The sequence below is a fragment of the Desmodus rotundus genome, chromosome 9, assembly GCF_022682495.2.
Source record: "Desmodus rotundus isolate HL8 chromosome 9, HLdesRot8A.1, whole genome shotgun sequence".
Classification (NCBI taxonomy): Eukaryota; Metazoa; Chordata; class Mammalia; order Chiroptera; family Phyllostomidae; genus Desmodus; species Desmodus rotundus.
Genome location: NC_071395.1, coordinates 106,736,202 through 106,762,161, shown reverse-complemented (window position 1 = coordinate 106,762,161; position 25,960 = coordinate 106,736,202). Strand labels below are relative to the sequence as shown.

The 25,960-nt window shown below is 52.8% G+C and overlaps 1 protein-coding gene across 4 annotated transcripts; it reads left to right on the top strand.

Moving 5' to 3' along the window:
- The first annotated feature begins 825 nt into the window (after positions 1-825).
- MEOX1 (mesenchyme homeobox 1) lies at positions 826-24,284 on the top strand. 4 transcript variants are annotated; one of them, XM_045190302.3, is made up of 4 exons: positions 826-898; positions 5,720-6,041; positions 20,997-21,169; positions 22,272-24,284. In XM_045190302.3, exons 1-4 carry the CDS (start codon positions 851-853, stop codon positions 22,392-22,394), a joined length of 666 nt encoding a protein of 221 aa, XP_045046237.2. In that variant the 5' UTR covers positions 826-850; the 3' UTR covers positions 22,395-24,284. The 4 variants fall into 4 exon arrangements, with proteins under 4 accessions (XP_045046237.2, XP_045046238.2, XP_024409711.2 ...); XM_045190303.3 differs by lacking the exon at positions 826-898 and adding an exon at positions 22,074-22,121 and having other exon boundaries at positions 5,152-6,041; positions 22,272-22,360; XM_024553943.4 differs by lacking the exon at positions 826-898 and having other exon boundaries at positions 5,152-6,041.
- Positions 24,285-25,960: the final 1,676 nt, after the last annotated feature.

Genomic DNA, 25,960 nt, shown 5'->3' with positions numbered 1-25,960 from the left:
TGAAAATCTAGAATCATGGCTCTTTTCGAAATCTAGAAAGCTCTGGTAAAACTAGGCCCATGTTCTTGCAAGGCGAAATTGGCCCGTGCCAAGGAGCTGGGGGTCCCCTTCTGTCTTTCATTGCACTCCTGCGTGCCCTCCCAGCCGGTGTCCGGGCCTGGCCCCCATGTGGGGTCGTGACCCCTACCTGAGTGATCTCTGAGGCTTCAGGCTCCCTCAGGGATGCTGGCCTTTGTCCTGGAGGAGAGAGAGCGACCTAGGACCTGCCCACCCTTTCTACCTGGACCCTGGCTGGGGAAGGGCACATTCCTTTAGCAACTTCCAAGCTAATGCAGAGCTAACTGCTGTGGAGGAGACCCCCCCACACACACACTGCCCCCCCGCCTTGCAGCCAGAGCCAGTAACTCACAGCTGTGGTTACCCGCGTGCTGATTTCTGTTTTAAAAAATACTGCTGGATAAACAGTGAGGGAAACCCGAGCTGTTCCCACACCACATAAATCCCCAGTTCGCTGTCCTATCTGGTTAGCTGGTTTCCCCCCAAATAATGGCACTGCTGCCTTGCAAGCAAGGGTGGCAAAAGTGCACCCCGGGAAGTGGGCGGCCAGGAGTCTCCCCAGCCGGCTCCCTGGAGGCGCCCTTGGCCTCCCTCCTCCTCTCTTTTAGCACTTCCTGCCCAGGGGCACTCACCTTTATCCTCACCCTCCACCTGGACACACTTCCTCCTCCCTTCCCCCTCCCTTCTGCTTTGTCTCACGCTAAAGGCCTCCCTTCATGGGGAGACCTTTCTGGGGCTCCTCCTGCAAACCTACCCGACTACCACACCTCCCCCTGGAAGGCCTCCTTTGGAGATGCCTTCCAGAGTCTTCTGTCCTAGGGCACATACCCTGGCTCCGAAGGTAAGGCCCAAGCCTTCTTCCATCGTGAAGACGACTTTTTTCTTAGATTAGGGTTTCCAGATTTGGGGAGGGTGAGAGGAGGAGGAGGAAGGACACCAGATGAAGTTTATATTTCAGATAAACAACAAACAGTGTTTTAGTGTGTTGCAAATACTGTATGGAACTTAACCTGGACTTCCTGTGCTTTATCTAGCTGCCCCGACTCTGGCAGGCAGGGAAGCCCTGGAAAGCAAACGTGTACTGAGCCCCTCTGGGTGTCTGTGCATCGTCTATACAGCAAGCCTCTGCTTTTCCAGTGAGGGAACCAAGGTCACGTGACTTTCAAAACCAAGGTTCCAACGCAGGCCCCTCTGTGTTTTGTGCTTTTATGGCATCTGCCCACAATCTTGGTAGCAGGCAAGCGATGGCCAGCACCAAAGTCTGAGATGTGTACACGTGAGAGAAGGCACTCGTCTGAGGGAGCTGTCTCTGTCCACTCAGCGTTTTCTGGGACTTAGTGAAAGCCCCATGGTTGGTTCCCCAGGGTGGAATGCCTGGCCCCACCGCCCCACCTTGCGCCCCGCCCCCCGGGGCCTCTGTGACAGTCCTGAGGACTGTATCCTGTGGTTCCTTCAACTCTGTCCTGTTCATCTTAGTATTTGAGCCTCACGAAGTCCTTGAGGGCAAGAGTGACCCTGCTTCTTCAGAGCCTTCTGAGAAGCAAAGGACATACACATTCCCAATGACCGCCAGGCCCGGTAGTAAACATGCTAGTCCCGTGAGATTTCCACCGTGTTCAAAGCTTGCCCGTCTCCTGCCCCATCCGCCGAGGTCTTGCTCAGGAAGGGTGTCTTGTCTGGTTCGCACGTTCAACCTTCCGAGTGGATGCGAATAGTTTCATCTCGTCCCTCTTAGGTGGCACACAAATTATTCCACAGGGCCTTCTGGAGTTGTCCTTAGGATGAAAACCTCAGGTATTTGCAACATCATCTAGCTAGTTCACTAAAAACTATACACCAGGCCCGCCTCACTCACTTCTCTCAGCAACTGAATGGGGAAAGAAGAAAAAGTTTACCCCCAATTTATAGATGAGAAAACTGAGGCTCAAGTGACAAAAGCAAGTCACTGAAAGCCATGAAGCTTATTAATGGCAGAGCTGGGGTTTGAACCCATGCTCTCCTGGTTCCCAAGGCCATGACCTTGACCTTCTGTTATATGGCCATAGGAGATGGTATTTGGGGGCTAAGATGAGCCATCTTCATCCTCCACCGGGATGTGACATGCCCTGGGGGCCAGCAGAGTAAGGAAAGAGAAGGCATCGTCATGGCCCAAGTGCACCATCCTCTGCAGTCAGCCAAGTCTTTTCACAGACATCTGGCTCGTCTACCCGCAGAGCAGCCACCTGCTGCTGGTACTGCCGCCTCCATTCTGCCACCGAGGAAACCGAGGCTCAGGAAACGGGTGGGACTTGCCTGGGACCACACAGCTGATGAAAGGCAAGGCCCTATCTTCACCCCGAGTCTTCTACCTGCGTGGCACCAAGAACACGCCGGCTTGCCGTGCACGATGGGGGAAATTCCAAGTTCTTTGGGATGGTTAAGGTGTGGCCAAGTCGACTGCCCACTTCAGGGCCCCTCCTCCCAGCACACGCTTTTCCTCTTCCTCCCCCTGCCACCCCCAACAACAACCAGAAACAGGGTCCCCTCCCTTCCTTAAAGCCCCACTCCCTTTGGCCTCCTGGCCTCAGGCCGTTTTTCCACAAAGAGCCACCTCTATCCATCTCTGTCTCTCAGGCCTGCGGGGGCCTTGACAGGGAAATACTGACTTTGAGGAGGTTAAAGGTGCTGGTGCCCAGCCTTCATCTAACAAACGGGCTGCCAAGAGGGGAGGAACTATTGTTGTTTTTTCCTGGCCTCAGAAGAGAGGCCTGTCAGAAAGATGTAGAGGCCAGTGGGCCCCCGGCCGCGCCCCGCAGGGTGGCTGACAGACGCTAGCAGCTGCTGGGGTTGGGGGGGCCAGCGCTGGGGTGCCAGGGCCCCTCCCCGCTGCCCCTCCTGACCTCTCCACCCACCCCACCATGACCCAGGGCCTACCCCTTCCAGGGGCAAAGGGCCAGGCTGCTGGGCCTCACTGGGCCAGATGAGGAGGCCAGCGCAGGAATCCGGTTACAGCCCGCCGGGCCAGGCCTCAGGAAGGTTTCCCTAAGGCCTTCCTCCCAGCCTCATGTGGATTCTTTCTAGAGCCCCACAGCCCAGAGCCACGAGGGACCTTACCAGGCTATTTCCGTAGAATTTCCGCAGTGCTCCCCAACCCCACAGTCTCCCCTCAGATGGTCAAGTTAAGGAGAGTGAGGCAGGCTAGGAAGGGAGCCCCATTTATCTATTACTGACTAGGTCATTCACATAAATGATTGGTTTAAACTTCTTAAGTGTCTGTGGGGTAGGCATTCTGATGCAGTGGGGCCAGGCTGCCCGGGGTTTGAATCCCAGTTCCTCCACTTCCCAGCTGTGTGACCCCGTGCAGCTTACGCAGTCTCTCTGTGCTTCAGAGTCCTCTTCTGAAATACAGAGATGATGTGTAAAGTGCTGGGCTCAGAGGGCTTTTGTGGGGGTTCATGGGGGGAGCATTGGGAGGTGTGAAGATCTGGATGGATGTCAGCTGTCATCAGTGGATGGATGGACTGTCGTCCCGGTTGAGGAAACGGAAGCTCAGAGAGGTAAAGCGCCTTGTCCCAGGGCACACAGTAAGCAAGTGGCAGACCCAGCATTTGAACTCACACCTGTTTAAGCCTAAAGTCCAGGCACCAAGCTGCTCCACACACCTGGGGGCAACTCCCGGTTCTGCCATTTCCCAGCTGTGTGATTTGGAGCATCCCATGCTACCTGCCTGACCCTAGTTTTCCTCGTTTGTAAAAATGTGAATGTAATTCTCCCTTTACCCATAATAGGAGGGTGGAGAGGTTCAGAGAAGAAATGTGCATGCAACAACTACATCCTGGACAAAGTGGAGAAATGAGCCTGCTTTGTGGCTGTGACCCTGTCTCCTCCTGTGGTTGGCTGTGACCCTGTCTCCTCCTGTGGTCGACAATGCCCTGGCTGCCCATTGCCGAAGACAAAATGCCTGTTTCATGAAAAGCATGTGTAGCCCCCAGGCTACAGAGCTAAGACCCCTCCTCCTTTGGAACCAGCCATAGAAACACCACTACTATAGTCCACACCCTCTTCAGCCCGGAACCCGCTGCTCTGGGCCGCGGAAATACTCCTTGGGAGAGGAGTTCTGTCTGGTCCGTGGTTTTGGAATGCCATCCTTCAAGAAATTGCATTAATCCTCCACAGAGACCACAGGGCCACAGGGATGACTTACCGGCTGAAATGGCAATTGGCCCTCCTGTGATTGGCAGCAGCCAGGACAACCACATGACCATTTGCCAAAGAGAACTCCTTTGGGAATGAAACTACTCCTGATTCCTATTTCCATGTCCCAGACCTCATGGAAGGCTTGGCGTCTGGGAAGGGACAGGGGGAAGCAGGTGGGTGAAGGTTAGGGGGCCAGGGAGCAGGTAGGGGAGGCCTGGAGACACTTCAAGGACCTTATCTAAGAGCCTTTCCTTTGCCGTGGAGAAAAATGCCTTGAAACCCCTCTGGAGAAGAGTGTAGCTAATTGGCATGAAGTTGGGGGTTAAGGAACGGAAGGAAGAATCTGATTGTTTTTTTTCAGTTACTGAGAAAGTAAGCATGTCACTTTGGGCAGAGAGAAATAATTTTTTTCTGGAGTATGTCTCTGTATACCACAGACCCTAGTGGGCCACTGAGACTTGCAAAAAAAAAAAAAGATTTCTTTTAATCCCCCTTCCTTTTCACAAGCAGCAGTAGAAGGGCCTTTAAATCAAATGCAATCAGCAAACTTGTCTCCTGCACTTATTCCCTGCTTCGCTCCCTGGAATTTGGCACTTGATGGATTCTGGATCTGACTTAAGGCTTTTTCCAAATCCAAGACTTGGGGAATTTTGTTAACAGTGCAATAAAGTAACTTCATAGTGTTACAGGAGGCACATTAAAGAAGTTGTGTGTGTGAGCTGCTCTCTCCCCTTAAAAAAAAATACAGACAATGTTTCTTTAAAAGTCTCCATCTGCAAATCCCATTAGATGTGCATATAAGGTTTCTGATGATTAATAGTTGCCTGCTCGGGTTTTGGTTGGAGGGGATCGTGTGGGTGCGGGTTAACCCCTCCCTCTCCTCTCTCACATTTCACTTCAGAAATGTGTCACTCTCTCCCCACCGCAGCATTTAAAAGTGTGTCTCCGCAGCCCCGTCCGGCCCTCTGCAGGCATTCGCTGCGGGCTCTGGGACGGGCACTCCATCAGCCGGTGCGTCTGGGCTGGGACAGTGAACAGGTTCAGTGTCATCGGCGACATGTACACATACAGGGGACCCCAATAGGCAGGCTGATGTGTTGGGGAGCAGGAAGCCAGAAGTGAAGTCGGACACAAGTGTGCGTACACACAGACGTGTAGCCAGCCACACGTGTGTGGACTTGAAAAAGAGACTTTAGTTTTGGTTTTTGTTTTGGTTCCTGGGGTGAACTTTCTGTTGAACATTTTTCCCTCTTATTTAATTTTTTTTTTTGCATTTAAAAAATTTTGAATATAAACAGTGTGCGAATCAAACCTTTGAAAGACTGAGGTGTGCGGCGGACAACAGATGGATCCCGTGGCCAGCAGCTGCATGAGGAGCCCCCACCCCCCAGCCCCTGTCTGGGGCTGCCTTCGAAATCCCCACTCAGAAGGCAGTGGGGCCTCGGGGCTACCCCACTACCCGCCAACCCCGTTCTCCTTCCACCAGAAACCAGACTTCCCGGCGACAGCAGCATACCCCGACTTCTCGGCCTCCTGTCTGGCAGCCACCCCGCACAGCCTGCCCCAGGAGGAGCGGGTCTTCACTGAGCAGCACTCTGCCTTCCCACAGCCCCCCGACTGGCACTTCCCTGTCTCAGAGGCCAGGCGCAGGCTCAACCCGGGCCCAACAGGGGGCTCCAGGGAGATGGGAGCCAGCAGCCCAGGTCTGGTGGACACCACGGGAGGGCCAGGTGAAGACTACGAGGTCCCTGGGAGCACCACCAACGAGACGGAAAAGAAGTCAACCAGACGGAAGAAGGAGAGTTCAGGTAGGTGGCTGAAGAGCAGCTGACCATTCTTTTACTGTGTGACCTTAGGGAGGTTTCTTGCCTTCTCTGAGCCTAACTGCCCTGAACTACAAACAATACTCTGTAACCTATTCAGACACAGGAGTTACCTTTGGGGTTTCTTTTACTCAGAGTTCTAGGATTCTCTGGGGGTGAGTCTATGTGTCCCCAACCCTCCTGGGCCCCAGGAAGGATGTGGCAGCACGAGAATGAAACAGGACCCACAAAGATTTGGAGGACATGTGGGAAGGAGCCCAGTGTAGGCCAGCAAGGGCTGGAGAGGTGCTTCTCTGAACCCGGGCTGCCTCTGGGCCATGCGTCCCCCCGTTACGTCCTGACCTGCTCCGAACGTTCTCATAGCCACAGGGTTTGCTCACCGTGGGAATCAGCTGAGAAAGTTCAGGGCTGGAGCCAAGGCTAGAAGCCTGGGTGGTCAAGCAGAACCAGGACCCTGTGTCTCCGGGAGCCTAGAGGCAGAGGGGCAGGACTAAGGCTGGGATGGAAGAGGCAAGGAGTGAGGGGGAGTGCTGACATGGGGAGCAGACAGCCCCCCAGGTATCGCCCTGCCTAGCTGGGCTGTGCCTAGGCCAAAGAGGGCAGCTCAGCATGCTGAGGTCTGGGTGACCCCCAGAGAAGGCTCTCAAGAGGGATCACCGGCCTTCGGGGAGAATCAGGGAGGAAGGCAGCCAAGGGCAAGCACTAGACCTCAGAATGCAGGTAAAGCTCAGCTCGGGGCCTGAGTCCCAGAGGCCAGATAATGAAGCTGGCCCTCTTGTTAAGATCCCAGCTAAATTCCATCTAACTGCGCCCCCCCCCCCCCCGTGGCAGGGACCTGTTGTTTCCTTGTCACCCGTGTGGCCCGCCCCATCTTCTCTCCCTGCCTGTTCACCTATTGTCTGGTTCCCTGGCCCCACCTCAGCCATGCCCCCTGCCCTCTCTGCCCACTCTGTTCTCCTGACAGCCACCCAGGGGGCAATGTCTGTCTGTCTGTCCTCTAGAGGACCTTCTCACGGGGCTAACCAGGGGCAGGCAGAAAATGAGAGTGCCAGCCAGCCAGGAACTATGTTCTGCGCTTTGCTTCTCAAAGCATTTCAGTGTAGTGCAGATTTCCCGAGCATCTTCTTCTTGCCAGGCCCTAGCCAAGGCCCTGGGGTGCGGAGATGAATAAGGTGGCCTCAGCCTGTCCCCACTCCAGCCCCTGCAAAGAGCATAAACCGAGAGGGAGAAGAGGCCTACAGATGCCTGTCTGACAGCAGACGTGCCGTCGGGGACATTCAAGGGGCGGCAGACAACATGTGTCAGCTCCTTTGCACCGTGAGTCCAGCAGGTCTAATCAGCAGATTCTGTATGTGTGGAAAAGGAAAGGTGCAGTTTGAGGGGGTCACCTGCTAGAGGGGAGTCTAGACAGAGGGATCCCCTCACCTCAATTTGCCCAGGACTTTTCTGATTTTAGCGTGGAAAGTCCAGTGTCCCTGGAACCCCCTCAGCCCTGGGCAAACTGGGACAGTGGGTCACCCTAGAAATAAGCTCAAACCCCGACTCTCAGACCCCAAGCCCCACACCCTTCAGTAGCTCTCAAGCACGATCCTCCTTTTGAAATAGGAGGATTCTGAAACATGCGTGAAGTCCCTCCACGGGCTCACGATGGATAATGATGACCACAGCCCTCCTGGCTGCTCCACAAAAGGGCCCTTTAAATCTCCAACCGCTTAAATCCTGAACTATTCCTAGCCCTGGCTGGAGATTTGCCGAAAATGGGCACTCCGTGCTCCTCCTCTCCGAGGAGCTCTCAGTGACTTGGCTGGGAGCCTGGTTGAAGAGCTCTCCCCTCCACGGCGCCGGCCAACATCTCTGCCCACACCTCCCTCGACTGCATGCAGCCACTTTGCTGGGAACTGGGAGCCAAGGCACTAGGAAGGCATGGCTTTAGGAAAAATCATTCTGTGCTCCAGCAAGACTCATTTGTACATCTTTCCTTTTGGCCCGGGACCCATGACACTGCATTAGGAAGTAAACTTGTGTGCCAAGCAGTTGACACCCCAAGAGGACATGGACACCCTCAGTTGAATTTCCTGCACTCTTCATAGGGTCAGCCTCGGGTCAGGGGAGGTTCCCATCCCTGAGGGGCCCTGGGCTGTCCCTCAAGTTCCCCCCTCAGGAGTAGCGGCAATGGCAGAAGCCACATGAGGCACAGCAGAGCAAGCTGACTTTCATTCATTCGCTGGGATCCCAGACCTACTCTCCATTCAGCATGGAAATTTTTATTACCCAGCTAGTTGCTTTGAGTCTTCCTTTGTGATTTAACTGGAGGGGAAAGTGGTGGGCTAGGCTCACCACCCACTCCAGGAATCTGCTCACAGAGACCAACCCACAGAGGACCCCAGTCCTCACCCCACCAATCCTGAGTCACTGGTTAGATTCTTTCTTATTTAAAATTTTGATTATTTTATTCATCGTGGACTTTTTGTGTTAAGGTTTATTTTGTAAAAGTTGCATTACAATATTATCTCTCTTGATTGAGGTTTTAGGTGCCCCTTGCACTTTGCACTCAGCGTGAGCCCTGCCACACCTGCCCCAGCCCCGGCTAAGCCAGCCCTGGAAGGTGAGCCAGCCAGCAGGGGCCAGAAATGTTTTCCGTGCTTCACAGTCCAGCAGACAGGCCGCAGCGTCCGCACGGCAACTTTGCACGGCTTGACTTCGGGAAAGTTCCTAACTTCTCGGAGCCTCAGTTTTCCCAGCTGTGCAATGAAACTATAACAATAGCACCGTCCCTGTAGAGTGGCCGTGACGATTAAAAACAATGACCCACGAGATGAGCACTGTGCCTGGTCCATGAAGTCCAGAAATAGCCGCTATGAATGATACGAGGCCCGTATTTCCAGAACCAGCCTCTGTCAAATCCCCCTAGTATTTATGGGCTCCATGGAACTGAATACTCCAAATACACTGTCTCAGAAATTCCCGAGTCTGGTGTATAAGCAGTGGGAAGCTCTTACAATCATTGTTGATCCTAAGAATCCAGTTGTCATCAATTAGGAGCTCAGGGATCTGCTGGGGAGGATGGGGAGCCTGGCAGGCGGTGGGGGGGCCGGGGTAGGGGGTAGTGGGTTGTGCCTGGTGAATGCATCCCATGCTGGGTGAGACCTCAGGTAACGGAAAGTTACTGAAGGTTTCTTTCAAGGGGAACATTCTGTGCTTTCCCCTCTCCTTCTTTTGCCATCCCCAACTGCTCCCACTGGAAGTGGGGTTGATTTGCTCAAGTAAATGATCAGGAGAGCGGGGGTCCCTGGCCCCCCACCCTGAGACCTTCATTCTGCTGGTTCACAGCACAAAGCTGATGTAGGAGACCAGTGTGATGTTATCTCACCCCAGGGTGTTAAAGACCCCTGCTGGCAGGGACAGCTGCGAGGCCACTGCTGTTTGCCCCCAATCTGTCATTGCTACCGTGCTTGTCTTTAATTTACGGGGATGAGGGATTTCTCGGTGATTTTCTGACGGGGTTCAAGGGAAGGTCGCGTGTGATCGGGTGAATCTGATCGCCCACCGGGGAAAGCCCCCCGTGCTCGGGCTCCGCACTGCCGGCTGGGCTCTCACGAACTCACTCGGCCTTCACCAGATGCGCTTTGCCCGCTCCTCCCTCAGCTCCAACACGAGTGCCGCCGGGGGCTCTGCCCTCCGAGTTTCTCCCCTGCAAGCCCTGATCTCTGCCTGCCTCTGCCCGACCACGTGGGCCCTCGTTTCTCCTGAGGTTAAAACCCTCCACAAACTGGCCCCTTTAGCCCTTTTCCCCACCTGTTCCCCTTCTACCGACCACCCCCTCACCTCCACCTGCCTAGCCACAGCCACACCGGTGTACTTGCCTCGCAAACACACTCTGCCTTTTCTCCCCCCACCCAATTTGCGGACCGGCTTTCCCTTCCCCCACTCTCCTGCGGATTACCACCCTACTGATTTTAGCATCCAGCTTGAAAACCACCCCCTTCCAGGATTCTTACTTTTTTTTCTTAATTGATGACTCTACTTGCACATAGCATCATGTCAGGGAAAGCTATAGCACGAAGTTTCAAATTGTGGAATCCACCAGAACCCGTGCTGATCTTCTGAAAACGGTTTAGGACCACATAGGAGCTCTCCTGAGATTCTTATCATGGGACATCTTGTATCTGAAGTCTCCTCTTTCTTTTTATTGTGGTCAAAAACACATAACACAAAATCTACCATCACAAACATGTTCAAGGGTACAGTGCAGTAGTGCTAACTCTATGCACCTTGTTGTGCAAACGTCCTCCAGAACTTTCTCATCTTGTGGAACTGAAACTATGCCCATGGGTTGACAGCTTCCCTTTCCCTCGCCCCAGGCCTGGCAACCAGCATTCTACTTTCTGTTTCTAGGAGTTCGACTATATTAGATACCTCCTATAAGTGGACTCACGCAGAATACGTCCCTTTGTAACTGGTTTATTTTTCTTAGCAGAATGTCCTTAGGGTGCATTTATGTTGTGGCATCGTAACAGGATTTCCTTCCTTTTTTAGGCGGAATATTTCATTGTACGTAATAGCGCATTTTCTTTACCCATCTATTCATCTGTTGGTGGACAGACAGACACTTGAGTCCCTTCTGCCTCTGGGCTATTCTGCAACAAGCATGGTGTACAACTCTGTCTTCAAGATCCTACTTTTGAATTTTTTTGGATATTTACCCACAAGTGGGATTGTTGGATCATGTGTTTCTATTTTGAATTTTTTGCTGAACCCCCATACTCTTTTCCATTGCCACTGTGTCATGTGGCAATTCTACCAACGATAAACAAGAATTTCAATTTCTCCTCATGAATACTTGTTATTTTCTGGGTGGGTTGGTTGGTTGGTTGGCTTCTGCTGGTGGCCCTCCTAATGGACGTGAGGTGGTCCCTTACTGTGGTTTTGATTTGCATTTCCCTGATGATGGGCGACGCTGGGCATTTTTCATACGTTCTTTGGCCGTTTGTGCATCTTCTTCGGAGAACTGTTTACGCAAGTCCTTGGCCCGCTTTTAACTGGATTGTTTGACTTGTATTGTAGACTTGTAGTTCCTTATCTATTCTAGATATTAACCCCTTATCAGAGAGGTGGATTGCAAATGTTTTTCCCATTCTGTAGGTTGTGTTTTCATTCTATTGATTGTTCGCTTTGCTGCACAGAAGTTTCTAAGTTTGACACGGTCCCATTTGTCTATTTTTGGTTTTGTTACCCGTGTTTTTGGTGTCGTGTCCAAGGAACTGTTGCCAAACCCAATGTCATGAAGATTTCCTCCCATGTTTTCTCCTAGGAGGTTTATAGTTTTAGGTCTTTGTTGAAGTCTTTAATCCATTTTGAGTTAATTTTTGAATATAGTGGAAGGTAAGGGTCCAACTTCTTTCCGTTGCCAGTGGATATCTGCTTTTCCCAACACCATTTGTTGAAGACTGTCCTTTCCCCATCATGTAGTCTTGCCACCTCTGTTGAAGATCATTTGATCATATACACGAGGGTTTACTTCTGGGCATCTATTCCGTTTCATTGGTCTATATGTCTGTCTTTATTCCAGCACCATACTGTTTTGATGACTGTGGCTTTCGCAATATGTTTTTTTAATCAGGAATTATGAGGCCTACATCTTAGCTTTCTCAAGTCTGTTTTGTCTATTCAAGGTCCTTTGAGATTCCATATGAATTTTAGGATGATTTTTTTTCTATTTTTGCAAAAAAAAATGCCATTGGGATTTTGATAGGGATTGCATTGAACCTGTAGATCATTTGGGGTTGTATAGACCTTTTAACAATGTTAAGTCTTCCAATCTATAAACATAGGATATCTTTCCATTCATTTGTCTTCTTTAACTTCTTTCAGCAATGATTTGCCGTGTTAAGTGTACAAGTCTTTTGCCTCCTTGGTTAAGTTTATTCCTAAGTATTTTATTCTATCTGATGCTATTGTAAATGTAAATTGTTTTCTTAATTTTCTTTTCAGATTGTTCATTGCTACTGTATAGAAATGCAACTGATTTTTTTGGTATGTTGATTTTGTATCCTGCAACTTTCCTGAATTGGTTTATCAGTTCTAAGAGGTTTTTTGTGGAATCTGTAAGGTTTTCCACATACAAGATTATATCATCTGTAAACAGAGATTATTTTACTTCTTTTTATTTCCTTTTCTTGCCTGATTGCTCTGGCTAGTACTCCTAATATTATGCTGAATGGACATGGTGACATTGGGCATCCTTGTCTTGTTCCTGATCTTAGAGAAAAAGCTTTCAGTTTTTCATCATTGAGTATGATATCAGCTATAGGATTTTCATATAAGGCCTTTATTATGTTGAGATAATTTCCTTCTATTTCTAGTTTGTTGAGTGTCCAAGAATGCTTTCTTGTCCTCCCTCCCCACATACACTGAGCAAGCCTTGTTTATACTTCCATTTTAGCATCAAACCACAGTTGGCCTTGCACCCAGAGTTACAGATGCACATGGCTAGCTTTCTCCCTAAAATTGAAGTGTCTGCAGGGTCAGAATGATAGCTGATTCACCTGTGCAGTCTCCCTAGCATCTACTGAACCATCTGCACACAGGAGGAGCTCCATTCCACGTCTGGTCAATAGTCTCTATTGCAGCCTAGCATGCATCCATTCATTTTCTTATTTCTCTCTGAACCTGGCTCCGCCACCTGGCATGAGGGTTTCTACCATGTGTGATATGCTTCTGTAAAATGCATCAGCACTTTTACAGTCTCACTCATGAAAAAGTGTGCAGACTTCAGTCGTAAAACTAGCCCAGGGTCAGGGCAAGGGTTGGGGTCAGAAAGACACACAAACAGCCACATGCAGGCTGAGCTGACTCTGCAGGAATCCCCCACGGGATACTGGGCTCCAAGTACCAGGGCCACCGTGGGAAACAAATGAAGCTGGGGTGGCTGTGCAATAAAGTGGACCCACCATGGCAGAGCAATTAGGGGGGCTGCCACAGCTGGGCAGCTAGAGGGCCCAGAAGTCACATGGACATGAGGCTGTGTTCTCCAGGCTATAGGAAAGGGCACCTTTTTCTAATTACAGAGAGGTCTCCTCTGGGCGAGCATCAGCCTTGCCACGCACCCCTCATGGCTTTGCTCCCTCTCCTCAGTAGTAAGCACTGGCTGTGGGGAGCTAGGGGGTGCCTTAGTCTGCTCAGACCGTCATAACAAAACACCATAGATGGGGTGGCTGAAATGACAGACAGACATGTTCTCACAGTTCTGGAAGCTAGAAGTTAAAGATCAAGATGTCGGCAGGTTTGATTTCTCCTGAGGCTTCTCGCCGTGGCTTGCAAATGGCCATCTTCTTGCCATATTCTCGCGTGGTCTTTTCCTCCGTGTGCGGACATCCCTGGTGTCTTCTTATACAGACACCAGTGAGATTGGATTAGGGCTCACTGTAGCAGCCTCACTTTAAATCAATCACTTCTTTAAAGGCTCTATCTCCAAATACACATTCTGAGGAGAGGAGGGACAAAATTCGGCCTGTAAACAGGGGGTATAGGGACAAGGACAGGGTTCTCAGCAGTGGCACAAATGTTCCTGTTAAAACCCCTTTAGTGAAAGCAGCATCTCGAGATGGGCGTGACCTCAAAGCTTCCCCAGCCCCGGGTCCCATTGCCACTAGAGCTCCTCCACTCACATGGAGCGGATCCCCACAGCCTTATCTTACACCCACAGAGAGAGATTTTAAAAGTTGAGACAGTTTTAGGAATGAGTCTTTAAAGAAGTGGACACCTTAGCTGGTGTGACTCAGTGGATTGAGCGCTGGACTGCAAACCAAAGGGTCCCCTGTTTGATTCCCAGTCAGGGCACATGCCTGGGTTGCAGTCCAGGTCCCCAGTAGGAGGTGTGTGAGAGGCAACCACACATTGATGTTTCTCTCCCTCTCTTTCTCCCTCCCTTCTCCTCTCTCTAAAAATAAATAAATTTTAAAAATCTAAAAAGAAAAAAGAAGTGGGCTGTTGGACAGAGGAGGGAGGAAAGGAAGTGATGACGAAATAAACGGACTTCAGGGAGTGTCAACTGGGTCACTAGAGTGGTGCTGAGTACCACACTGGGTGATCTCACGTCCGCCCCAGCCCCTTGCTGGGCCGCAGCACTGACAGGGCAGGCCCGGTTCAAGCCCCGGACCCACGGCGTCCTGGCTGTGTGAACTCGGGCAGGCCCTGGCCCTCAGTGAGTCCCAGTCTCTCCTCCGAGGATAACGGTACCTCATGGGGTTGCCGCAGGTATAGATCAGGTCATAGATGATAAAGACCACAGCCAGCATTTTGTAACCCCTCGACCTATTTTTCCCAGACCTACAAAGTAGCACCCTTCTCTCATCAAAGGCTTCCCTTATCCTGGCTGCATCCCCGGTTGCCCATGTTCAAAACCCAGCCAGGCAGGGACGCAAACCCCAATGGAGCCTTGGCAGCCTGCCCCCAGCCAGGCCTACCTGCCTCTGTAGGCTCACTGCTCCAGGGGCCCTGCAGTGCTGGACAGCATGCGGTTTCAGGGGTGCACGGCGGCTGCAGCCCCTCTCACCGCAACTCCAACCTAGAACCCCCAGTGAGGAAGAAGCCTTGGGATCCAGAGTGGCCAGCTCGGGGGGAGACAGGAACTCCCCCTTCCTGCTGGGAGTCCCCTGACTGCTGGCTAGAGCTCCTGCTTCTCCTCTTCTGACAGACCCAAAGCAGGGCCCCAGGCCTTGGCCACGGTCTGAACTCAGACGCAGCAGCACAAACCCTGGGCCTGGGCCTGCGTAGGCCCTGCCCAGATACATTCTGGAAGTTCTGGAGAAAGTCAGTTTCCACCAAAGCAGCAGGATTCTGACCAGTTTCTAAGACGTAAGGTCCAAAGAGCCCATTGGCCACGAGAAGCTCAGTCGAGGGGCTACCTCAGCCCTGCCTACCGCCCTGCCAGGCTAGGAGCTCAGGAGTGCCACCCCACTCACCTATTTCTGTGGCTGGAATAAATCAGGGCACCTGGACCCAGGGAGGTGGGGACCATCCCAGAGGCAGAGCAGCCCTTCTTTCTGGGGGGCAGACCCCTGCAGACCCCCAGAGCTAGTCCCTTCCCCAGGGTCCTGTCTGCTCACTGAATCAGGCCTCCCTGGCCTCTGGCCAGCATTCCTCCCCCACCTCTACCCTAGCCTTTTCTATTTCATGTTTTTCCCTGTTTTCCTTAAACACAGTGGTGGAGGAATAGTGCAAGCAGTGGGGCCTGGGGCCTGGAGCCCACACTTCCTTTGGTGACAGCTAAGGAGACATCTGGAACTTATAAACACCAACAAAGCCCAGTGCTGCCCCCTGCCTCCCTCCGGCCCGTCTGGGAGGCTTGCTGCTGCCCCCACCTCTTACTTTCTCTGCCTCCCTTCCCTCTCACTCCTCTGCCCCTCTTCCTGGTCCCCACACCCGTCTCATCACCCCACCCACCTCACTCTCCTTCACCACTGTCCACCCTCACTGCCCACCCCACCTGGGACTCGCAGCAAAGACTACTGTAGCACCAGGCATTTTCATTCCAGGAGAATCTGCGTCTCTCCCAGAAAACACACTCTGAATTCCCTAACCTCACTCCTGGACTCCTCAAAGAGGCCAATATCCCTACCCATGTCTCTTTAGGCACCTACGGGAGAGGGAAACAGCCCCAATATTAAGTTCAGTGGGGCCCAGTTGAAAAGGCAGGCAGTTCTAGGAAGCCAGCGAAGTCCTAGAAGCCAGTGCTCTGCTGGTCTTGGGCCGGCTCCACCCTGGTCTTGTCTAACTTGATGGGCTTTGACTCCTCCCTCTGAAGTGGAAAGCATCAAAACTAACAAGGACGTCAAAGGTGTGCCCTGGGAAGAAAGCCAGACACCGTTTCCAGAGGGTTTGTCCCGGCCTCACCTACTGACATCATGCCCCCAATATCCCTCCCTGAGGAGCCCCAGGGAGACAGACCTGGGCCCTGCAGTGAGTACAGCCTCCCCAGGGCAGTGTGGCGCAGGGGCCACGGTCCGGGACTGGTCCCAGGGGAGTTTTGGCAAGCCGTGTAGTCTCTGGGTCTGAATTTCCTCATCTTTTCAGTGGACACTGTGTACCTCACCTACCTCACAGAATAATCAAGAGGAAACAACAGCAAGCAGCCTGGTGTGGGGAAACAGCTTCCCATCAAGGAAGTCCGGGTTCTAGGTCCAGCTCTGGCCCTCACTTGCTGTGGTCTTCAGGCAAGCCTCTTACCTGCTCTTGGCTCACCTGCAAAATAAGAAAGCAACCTTAGATTACCACTACGTCCCCTTCCAGCCCTACTGTTCTATGATTCCGTAGACTATGGAAGCCCCAAAGAAGTTTGTCTCTGGGGGAAAGAAACACATTGTCAACTGCGGAGTGTTCTTTGAATACATGGCACATGGCTTTCTATCTCTTGGAGAGAAATGCGTATAAAATGGCTGTGAGAGCTCGGGAGGAGAGAGACAGGACTGCAAAAAGGCACTGTCCCCGGGAGTCTGCCTGAACTTCCTTGTGGGTCCAATAGAGCTGTCTGTTAACTTCAGGAAAGCCTGCCAAAAGTGACAGCTACTTATGAAATAATTTCACTTGGGTGGTGTGGAAGCTCACAGTGGAAACCGCAATCACACACACATCCTGTTTGCATTTCTCTGGGCACTGCCGCCTGCTCAGTCGTGGCCCTGCTTGCTCAGGGGGCTGTGCAGGGGCTGTGGCGGCCAGCTGAGTGCCAGCCTCCTCCCTCTGCGGTCCTGGAAGAGGCACCCATGGCACCTGAGAGAGAAGCAGAACCAAGAGGACCGACACATGATTCTGATCGATGCTAGTCACTGTGCCTGGAATCGTGGACCCCTGGAAGGCTGACACAATTGTGGCCAATGGCGGCCAGAGACACAGATCCAAGCAGAGACATAGGAGAGTAGTAGAGAAGGGGAAAATGTTTAAAAGGCCAGACACTGAAAAGGCACGCCTTTCACACAGCTCCGGAGGCGTGGTACTTCGAGGAACATTGCCTCTGACCTGCGCGGTGAATCATCTCTCCAACATCCTCTCCAGCAGAACCTCTGCTGGTGCTGCTTTGGGGCTCAGCACTGTGCCAGGTGTTAGACACACCTTGCCCGTCTCATTTGACCTTCTCAGTGGCCTTCTGATATCAGTGGATGTAGCTAGTCTCGTTCTGCAAATGAGGAAACTGAAGCTCAGAGAACTTACAAGACTTGCCCAAGGTCAGAGAGCTCTTTCTTAGAGCCAGAAAGGCCCAGTCTTGTCAAGGGGTCCACAGACACCTCTGCAAACACAACCCCCCTGCACTCAGCTTGGGGCAATGAACTCTGCATGTCAGAGGGAGAAACTCCCCGGGCTGAGGACCTTGGGAAGTCTTGGGGGGGGGGGGGGGAGGATCGGGCAGATTGGGTCAGAGCACATGGCAAGACCACAGATCTGACTGAAGGGAAGGACTAGGGGCCGAGATAAGAACATGTGAAACTCTTAGGGGCCTTGGGTTCAAGGCCAAGGGTTCTCAACAAAAGAGGGAGTAAGGAGAAGAGAAGATGATATCAGGGCTGTGTTTTGGAGAAAGACTCTGACGCCAGCTCTCCAAGGGAAAGAAGACCCAGCCCAACCCCATACTTCTCTACATGGGGAAATTGAGGCCCAGAGAGGGAGGGAGGCTCCCCAGCAAAGATGTGCTCGGGTTCAAGCCGTCCTGGAGGAAGCGTGCGTGTGCACCGCCCCTGTGGGCCGGCAGACTGAGCACCCCCAGCCAGAAACGGCATGAAAGTGCTCGGTTTTTCTTTGTCTTTTTCTAGCTTGATGAAAAAGTTGCAGAACAAAGAGAACAGTAAGTTCCACTTCCATTTTCATAGCTAGCTTCCCATACTCTTGGCGCTTTTGTCATTTCTACCAGTGAAGGAAGGTCTTCCCCCTCTGGGAAGCTGATGAGGGACAAGTGTCCTCCCAGTGTGCCGGTATCCCCCACCCCTCCACCCCCCGGGGATTGCCCCAGGTTCACACAGTGGCTCAGACACTCAGTTCCCAGCTCACGATTCTTTGTCCTGTGTCCCTTCTTCCCCATCCTGAGGCCTGAGCACCTAAATCAGGACACTAGACACAGGAGAGGAGCGTGAACAGGGAGTGGCTGGGCTGGGCTGACAGTGGTCAGCTGCCCACACAACCAGTTGAAAAGCCTGCCTGGGAGGAGGGGTGAGTGGGCACGGGCATCACCCAGAATGAGCACCCCATGGGAGCCCTGGAGGTGGAGATAAGCTGAGCTGGCATGGTACAGCTCCGGCCCCTGGCCAGCCTGACGCTGGGATTGATGGCCTTGGCTCTAGTCAGTGGACCTAGGTTGGAATCTCAGTTCTGCAGCCCGAAAGCTGCCCAATACCCTGGGCAAGGTCCTGGGCCTCTCTGAGGCTGCTTCCTCCTCTGTATAGTGAGAAGGATTCAGCAAATACTTAACAAGTACCTCCTGGGTGCCCGGTACAGTAGTAAGTGAGAAAAACACTTACATCCTTGGGGAAAGAGAGAGAGAGGAGAGCTGTTAATCAAATTATCACAAATCCATGTGACAATGCTGAGGGGTAATGATAGGACCTACTCCTGCCGACCTTGTGTGGGGCGGATTAAAGCTGCGCTGCGTCTAAGCACACGGAGGCCTTAGGGAAGGCCAGCCACTACTAACCCGGCCCCTCACGTGGCATCTCATGCAGTAGATAAAATGGAATTGCACTTTATATTTTTCCAGCGCTTTAAATTTTCAAAAGCATTTTCCGCACATGAGCTCGCCCAATCTTCCCAATAACCCTGGCAGGTAGGCGCTTTATTTTCCCCAACTTCTTGATGAGGTGACTAAAGCCCAGGGACGTTCGGTGACTTCCTCAGAGGCTCCAGCAAGGAGATCCAGGGTTTTACACCCCCTCGGTTGTTGGAGGGAAGGGCTGGAAAACACTGAGCCCTGGGACGGGAGGGGGCGGGAAATGAGCGGGTTTCCCGGCCTGCTGCCTGCCAGCGGACCGGGATGTGCGCCAAGGGCCGTCCCTCCGCTGCGTGACCGCCGCCCTCCCGGGCCTGCTGCGGCGGCCAAGGCCGAGGACTCCTGGGGGACCCGGCTGGGGCTGCGCGTCCTTCCCCTCCAGCCCACGCTCCCGCTTCCGGAGGCCGGGAGCCAGAGGCCGCCAGGCGGGTACCCGGGGCCAGAAAACGCGCCCCCGTACTGCTCCCCCGCGCTCCCGGCAGGCAGGCGGCCCACCGCATGGGGCGTCACGACCCCAGCACTTGGGCATCGGGACGTCGGGGAGCCCCGGGGGCGGCCCTTCCTCCTCCTTCTCGGTTCCCCGGACGCCGGCGGCGCCCACTCATTTTCCCCCCTGCACCAGGCTCCGGGGGTGGCTGGTAGGCAATCGCTGCAACCCGCGCAGCGCCGGCAGCCCCCACGCCGGCCCTTCTCCCGGGCTCCGGGCCGCGGGGGCGGAGGACCTGGAACCTGACACGCGAGGGGACTGAACAGAAAGCAGGAAAAGGAAGGGCTGAGATGGGAACTTGCACGAGGGGTTTCTCATCCCCAACGCAGCCGGTCGTGCGACTGCTTGCCCAGGTGTGTGGGCCGCCTCCCTGCCTCCCTGCCTCACCCACCACCGCTGGTCAGTTTAGACTCCCCTCTGAAAACAGACAGCCTCCCCGACAACACTCCCAGCCAGGTTGGAGGCGGTGAGGGTGGCTTTCAGCAAAGCACCTGACTGTGGGCACCGCCTCCATGTCTGTAAAACCAGGAGGAGGAAGTGAAAGACTTCCCTCACCTAGGAGCCTGCAGGAGAAGTGGTTCCCGTCCCCTGCATCAGACACGGGGCACCCACTCAGTCACCTGTGCAGAGGTGGGGGTCTCCGCCCACCACCACCACTAAACCCACAGGTAGATGACTTACAGAGCCTGGCATTCGGACAGTGCTTTCAGTTTATGTATATACTTCCTACACATACTTCATTGGAACAGCATGTGAGTCAGCTGCCTGGGTTTGAGTCCTGCCTCCACCGCCCAGTTCACTTCCCGGTGCTTAGCTCTCTGCTCCATAAAATAGGGCCGGCACTAGAACTCACCCAGCTGGGTTATTGGGAGGACTGAGTGACTGACACATGTACTGTGCTTGGTCCCTGCTCCCAGCTAGCAGTTACAGTTGAGCCCCTGCTGCGGCCGCCTGGGAGCCTCCTTCATAGATGGGCTTCCCAGACTCCTCCTGGTGTCAGAGGGGGAAAGAAGCTTAAAGCAGCCCTTCCTGACCTACATGCACACAGCCCCACCTAGAGATCTTGCTAAAATACAGATTCTGATGGGGGGGGCGGGGCAGGGATGGCCTGAGATCCTGCGAGTCTGACCAGCTCCCTGCTGATCTGCCACCAGAACACCCTTTCAGCAGGTCTTAGAGCAGTGGTTTGTAAACTTGACCAGGAGTCAGAATCACCCGGAGGGCTTGTTAAAACAGATCTCTGGGCCCCACTCCCAGAGTCTCATTCAGCAGGTCTGGGGTGAGCCAGGCCCCAGGGACTGGCATGGCTAACAGTTCTCAGGAACTGCTGATGTCGAGGAGGACAGAGAACCTCTGGTTTAGAGCGACTGGCCCACTACTAACGGCAAGCTGGGGCGGGGCACTGGCGGTGGTGAGCTGCGTGGCAGAGGTCATTAAAGAGCCAAAGGCAGCTTCTTGTGCTTTGGGGATGCAAAAAGGTGGGGGTGGGGAGGTTGGCACCTGAGTCTGGGAGCCAAAAAACCTCCCAATTCTCAGGGAGTTAAGTCACTAGAAGGAGGCTCTTTCTCAGCCTCCTTTGAAAATAAGAGCGATGGGGAGAGGCTGTCCCCCTGAGAGGACAAAATCCCTGAAGGGAAACCCCTGAAGGGAACCGAGGCCTTTGAGGCTCACATCTTCCTATGGGGGGGGGGGGCCCTCTCCTCAGACAACCAGGAGAACCGAAGGCACGTGGAGGGAGCCAGCAAGGCCCGCAAGGAGAGGACAGCGTTCACCAAGGAGCAGCTGCGGGAGCTGGAGGCCGAGTTTGCTCACCATAACTACCTGACCCGGCTGCGGAGATACGAGATCGCGGTGAACCTGGATCTCTCCGAGAGGCAGGTAGGACTCTGTCACTGTCCCCGCGCCCCCTGCCCCGGCGTCCTCTTCTGGGCGTCACTCCTTTCCTCGGCCCTCTCACCCCTCCCCTCCCTGAATCTTCTCCTTTGTCCTCTCTCTCTGCCCATCCAATGGATCTCAAGTGTGGCTGTGTCTGAGAATCGCCTGGGGCGATGTTCCCCGCTGAGGAGGGTGGCTGCTGGGACGGGGATGGAGTGCAGGCACGAGAACTTTTTAAAGGTTCCCCCAGGTCATTCCCACATGCAGCCAGCACTGGAGCTTCTGGTCTGGTTATTCCCCCATTGAGTGTGCATGGGAATCCCCTCGGTGCATGTTTCACATGCAGATTTTGGAGCTCCAGAGAGCAACTCTGCAGTAATAATTCGTGGGCCTGGGATCTGCATCGCTAATCCGTTCTCCAGGTGATTCCGGTATGCGGCCGTTTCCTGGGCACATGCTGCAAGGAACTTCCTAGCCCTTTGTTTTGGGCTTTCCCTCAGAGCATTCCACCCACACCCAGGCTCTGACGCACAGTAAATAGAAGAATAATGATAATAGCATTAATATGTGCTAGCAGCTCTCCGCTGATACAGCGCTCTGCCAGAGTACTGGATTTAGAACCAGAAGACCTGAATTCAAATCCTGATTCTACCGCTTGCTTGCCCTGTGACCCTTGGGACATGTCTCCCACCCTCTGTGGGTCTCCACCTGTAAAACAGGTTACAACCCCATCTTCAGGTAATGCTGAAGCTCAGGTGAGACAATGTGCAGACCAGAGCTGTGGAAGCTGGACAGTGCTTTATAAATGGGCCTGAAGGTGAAGCTGGTCATCCTTTGTTCTGGGCGTGTGGAAGGGGATGAGGCCAATGAAGAATGACTCGTAGAACCTGTTCTCCTGTCTGTCTAGGGCGTTTTTTAAAATCTGGAGACACAGGACAGACCTCAGGGCAGACAGGTGTGTCCTCCCTTGCATCTCAGTCCCTGGAGCCTTTGGAGGGGTGAGGAGGGGCAGGCAGTGGGGTCCCTGGAGCTGCGCCCCCGACTGGCTGGAGCATCCGCTGTGGTGGTGGGTGTAGTGACCCCGCCCCTTTGTTTCCTTTGCCAGGTCAAAGTGTGGTTCCAGAACCGCAGGATGAAGTGGAAGCGTGTGAAGGGCGGTCAGCCCGTCTCCCCTCATGGGCAGGACCCCGAGGAGGGGGACTCTGCAGCTTCTCCAGGTTCAGAGTGATTCTCCATGAAGAATAAAAGACTGAGGACTGGGTCCCCCACCCAACTCCCCCAACCCCAATCCCATCACCCTCTCCCACCTACCCCGGGGCAGCCTTGCCACATCTTGTGGTGACCTTTGGATATGAAGCTGACCAGCATTCCTGGGAACCTTGAAGTTTTCCAGAAAGTTCTGTCCAACATTGCTCTGTCTTAGCAGCGCTTTCCCCAGGGCCTTTGCTTCTCACAATTCTTGTGGAATCTTCCAGTGGCCAGACCAGGCCTGAGTGAATCTGGGGAACAACTCCAGGAACACTGCTCCTCAGGGTCTCTCGGCTGCTGCCCCCACCTCCTGCTGCTACCCTCCTCCCACCCACCAGGCCTCCCCCAGGTCTGGACACCACCTGGCCTGCAGGGAGAAGAGCCTTGGGACCAGCTGGTGACTCATGAAAGCTAATGCTTCTAAAGAAAAGGGAATTACTGAGACACACACACATACACACACCCCCAGACCACCTTTCCTTTCTGGGCTATGTATCTGAAGGTTTGGGGGTCCCGAGTTGTCCCAAAGCCCCAAGGAAAATCAGTGTGAGGAGGGTTGAGGACAGAAATTCAGCTGCTGCAAATCAGAAACCATCCCTGTCTCCAAATCTGCTGGCTGTTAGGTGGGCAAGTCTACTGGCACTGGGAGAAGGCAGTCAGGAAAACGGGCTGGTGTAAGTGTCTGCCATCCTGCCAACCCCGTTCACACTGGCTTCCCTGGGGGCGTTGGCGGGGTGGGGAGAGGGGGATGAGAATGGGCCCAGGATACCACCTGCTTCTTCAAAACCAATTCAGGACTACAGCTGGGAGTGTTGAGCAGCGCCCAGAGCAACAGAGCAGCTCTTCCTTTTAAAGCCACAATTTCTGTGTTGAAAAACCATCCAGAGGCTCACATCATTGAGTGGAGGGCTGGAAAGTGTCTGCTGTGTTCCAGGACTGCTGGGTGAGGGCCTAGAAACCTTGAACCCTGGAGAGGAAAGCTCTCCAGCTGCAGTGTCCTGTGCTTTCAAAAGACTCTGACTAAGAAAGGAGGCAAAAAAAAGAAAACCAAACCAAACCAAAACAAAAAAACAGTGGCTCTTTCTCCACGGGATGCATTTGAGCCCCTCTGATAGGTTCTACAGATGCTGTTATCAGGGAAGGGGCTGCTAAGCATATGTGTGTGGACTGCCCACGTCCTCTGGGGTGACACTCCAGGACTGATGGCCAAACTGCCTGGGGTAACCAAAGCCTGGGGAGACCCCCTGCCTGCCCAGTGCTCTGTCTCCCCATACCAGCTGCTGTCGCAGAGGGAGGTCAGAAGGAGTTTGGATCTCTTGTATGCATATTTAATCATTCACTTGTAGAAAGAACCCCACTTCCCCATCCCAAAGGACAACTGTTGTGGAAAACCATTGCCAAACGAGATGCTGGTTAGAGCATGCATCATTTTTTCTGAGGCATACTTCATATATTTTCTTAAGATTACAGCAAGTTAACTGTGCAAGGTCAAGTCACTTAGTAAGAAAACTCTTGGAGAAATAAAATCAATTACAAAGCAAAGTGCCCAAGCCTTGTTCCATGCAGAGCTTAGAACCACAGCTCTGTGTAACACCTCTGATGCTCACGCGGTGATGGGCCAATGTCTAGAAGCAACAAAAAAGGGGGAGGAGTCGTCTAGAACAAGGGAGCCCCACTTAGGTCCTTTAAACATGGGGGTGTGAATGTAATCATTGCAAAAACAACAACAACACCACTTTCCTCCCATGCAACTGTATTGTCTTTATCCCGCCTTGTAAAACTTTAGCTTTCAGCTCCTCTAGCTTATGGCTTATAAATAGTCAAACTTCTGTAAACAAAAGATGAACTCTTTTGTTAATAAAGGAATCTTGACCACATAAACTAGCCAACCTAATTTTTTTTCTCACCCGAGGACATATTTCCACTGATTTTAGAAAGAGAGTGGGGAGAGAGAGAGAGAAACATCAATATGAGAAACAGTGATTGGTTGCCTGGTGCCCCAGCTGGGGACAGAACCCGCAACCTAGGCATGTGCTCTGCTGGGAGTTGAACCAGCCACCCTTCAAATCATAGGTGACACTTCAACCAACCAAGCCACATGGCTGGGGCATTAGCCTTAATTTTCAAAATACAAGTTTGGAGGTTTTGTTTTTCAGGGTAAAACAATATACATCAATAGTAATAAAAATGACACAAGAAAAAATATCCCTTATTTTGTGACTTTTTAATCAAGAAAGATTTGTCTCACTGAGGTGTCAACAACCGACATAATAGGACTGGCTGGAGAGCGGAGGGAGGGAGGGACCTCGCAGAGGAGACCTGGCCAGGATTTGGTTTTGAAGCAGTCTGGGCCAGGTGTGGGCAGAGACCAGAAATGACATCATCGGGGGCTGGCAGAGGAAAGCAGAGCACCAAAATCGAGGTGCCAAAGGGGAGGTTCAGGTTCAAAGCCCAGCAAAACAGACCCCTTCAGTGGCCTCAGAGGACATCGGCCTCTCTTGGTTTGCCTTGTCTGTCCAGAAGGTTCCTTCTCTGTCTCCCAGGCAGGCCCCTTTCTCACTGCCGTCACCCGCACCGCTGGCTCCCGAGGTCTTCACTTTCTGCCCACCGCCCTCCCCTCAACCAGCTCTCCCCAGCTGATCCCATCTACCCGCATCACTTTCATTGTAGTAAAATACGCATGACATACAATTGTAACCACTTTACGTGTGCAGTTCTGTGCCATTAAGTCCCTTCACAGCGTTGTTCGACCTTTGACACTGTCCTCTCCGGAACTTCTTCATCTTCCCAAACTGAAACTCTGAACCCATTAAAAAATAACTCCCCTTCCCTCCTCCCTTCCAGCCACCTACCATCCATATAGTGTTTACTCTGTGCTGGGCGCTGTTCTAAGAGGCACTACTAGTATTCCTGTCTTACAGATGAGATAACTAAGGCAGAACTAACCCCCCAGGGTTTTATAGCCCCTTAGTGGTTGTGGTGGAGCGTGTGATTGGGCCCAGTTCTCTTCCTTCTTCTCCAGAGGGGAATACAGCTGCATGGCCATTGGCATTTGCTGTTGCTGGGGTGGGGGGGAGGGCTGAGAGTGTTTTCCCACCTCATTGACTCCAGGCTTGTCTGTGTGACCTGCCCCAGCCAATAGAAAGTGAGCAAAAGCACCAGGTGGGTCTAAGCAGAAGTGTTAGTGCCATCCTGTGTCTCTGCCGTTGCTCTTTTCCCTCTGAACGTGGCCGAAATGGGTTCCACCGATAGCCTGGGTTCCAGAACCCGTTACCTTTATACAGGGTCCTGCAGAAGTAATGCCTGTTTGAGTGTTAGGCCTGCTTGAGTGTCGTTGTTAGGGTAATAATATGCGTGTGATAATTTATAGTTTTAATTTGAACATTTCACCTATAATATCATATGGTGTGCTTGAGTGTGACATTGTTATGTTACAGAATTGCATGCTTATGATTTTGTAATAAGAGATTTGGTAATAAAAAAGGGGAATTATTTGTGCCGGGCCCTGTATGTCAGTGAGTATATAAAAGCCCGGTGTTGTAAGCC

What these genes read in the sequence shown, in the direction of transcription:
- MEOX1 (XM_024553943.4), top strand. Translation starts at nt 5,579, where the DNA reads ATGGATCCCGTGGCCAGCAGCTGCATGAGGAGCCCCCACCCCCCAGCC. An exon ending in ACGGAAGAAGGAGAGTTCAG is followed by an intron (nt 6,042 to 20,996) that starts GTAGGTGGCTGA and finishes CCCTCTCCTCAG; the next exon opens with ACAACCAGGAGAACCGAAGG. An exon ending in TGGATCTCTCCGAGAGGCAG is followed by an intron (nt 21,170 to 22,271) that starts GTAGGACTCTGT and finishes TTCCTTTGCCAG; the next exon opens with GTCAAAGTGTGGTTCCAGAA.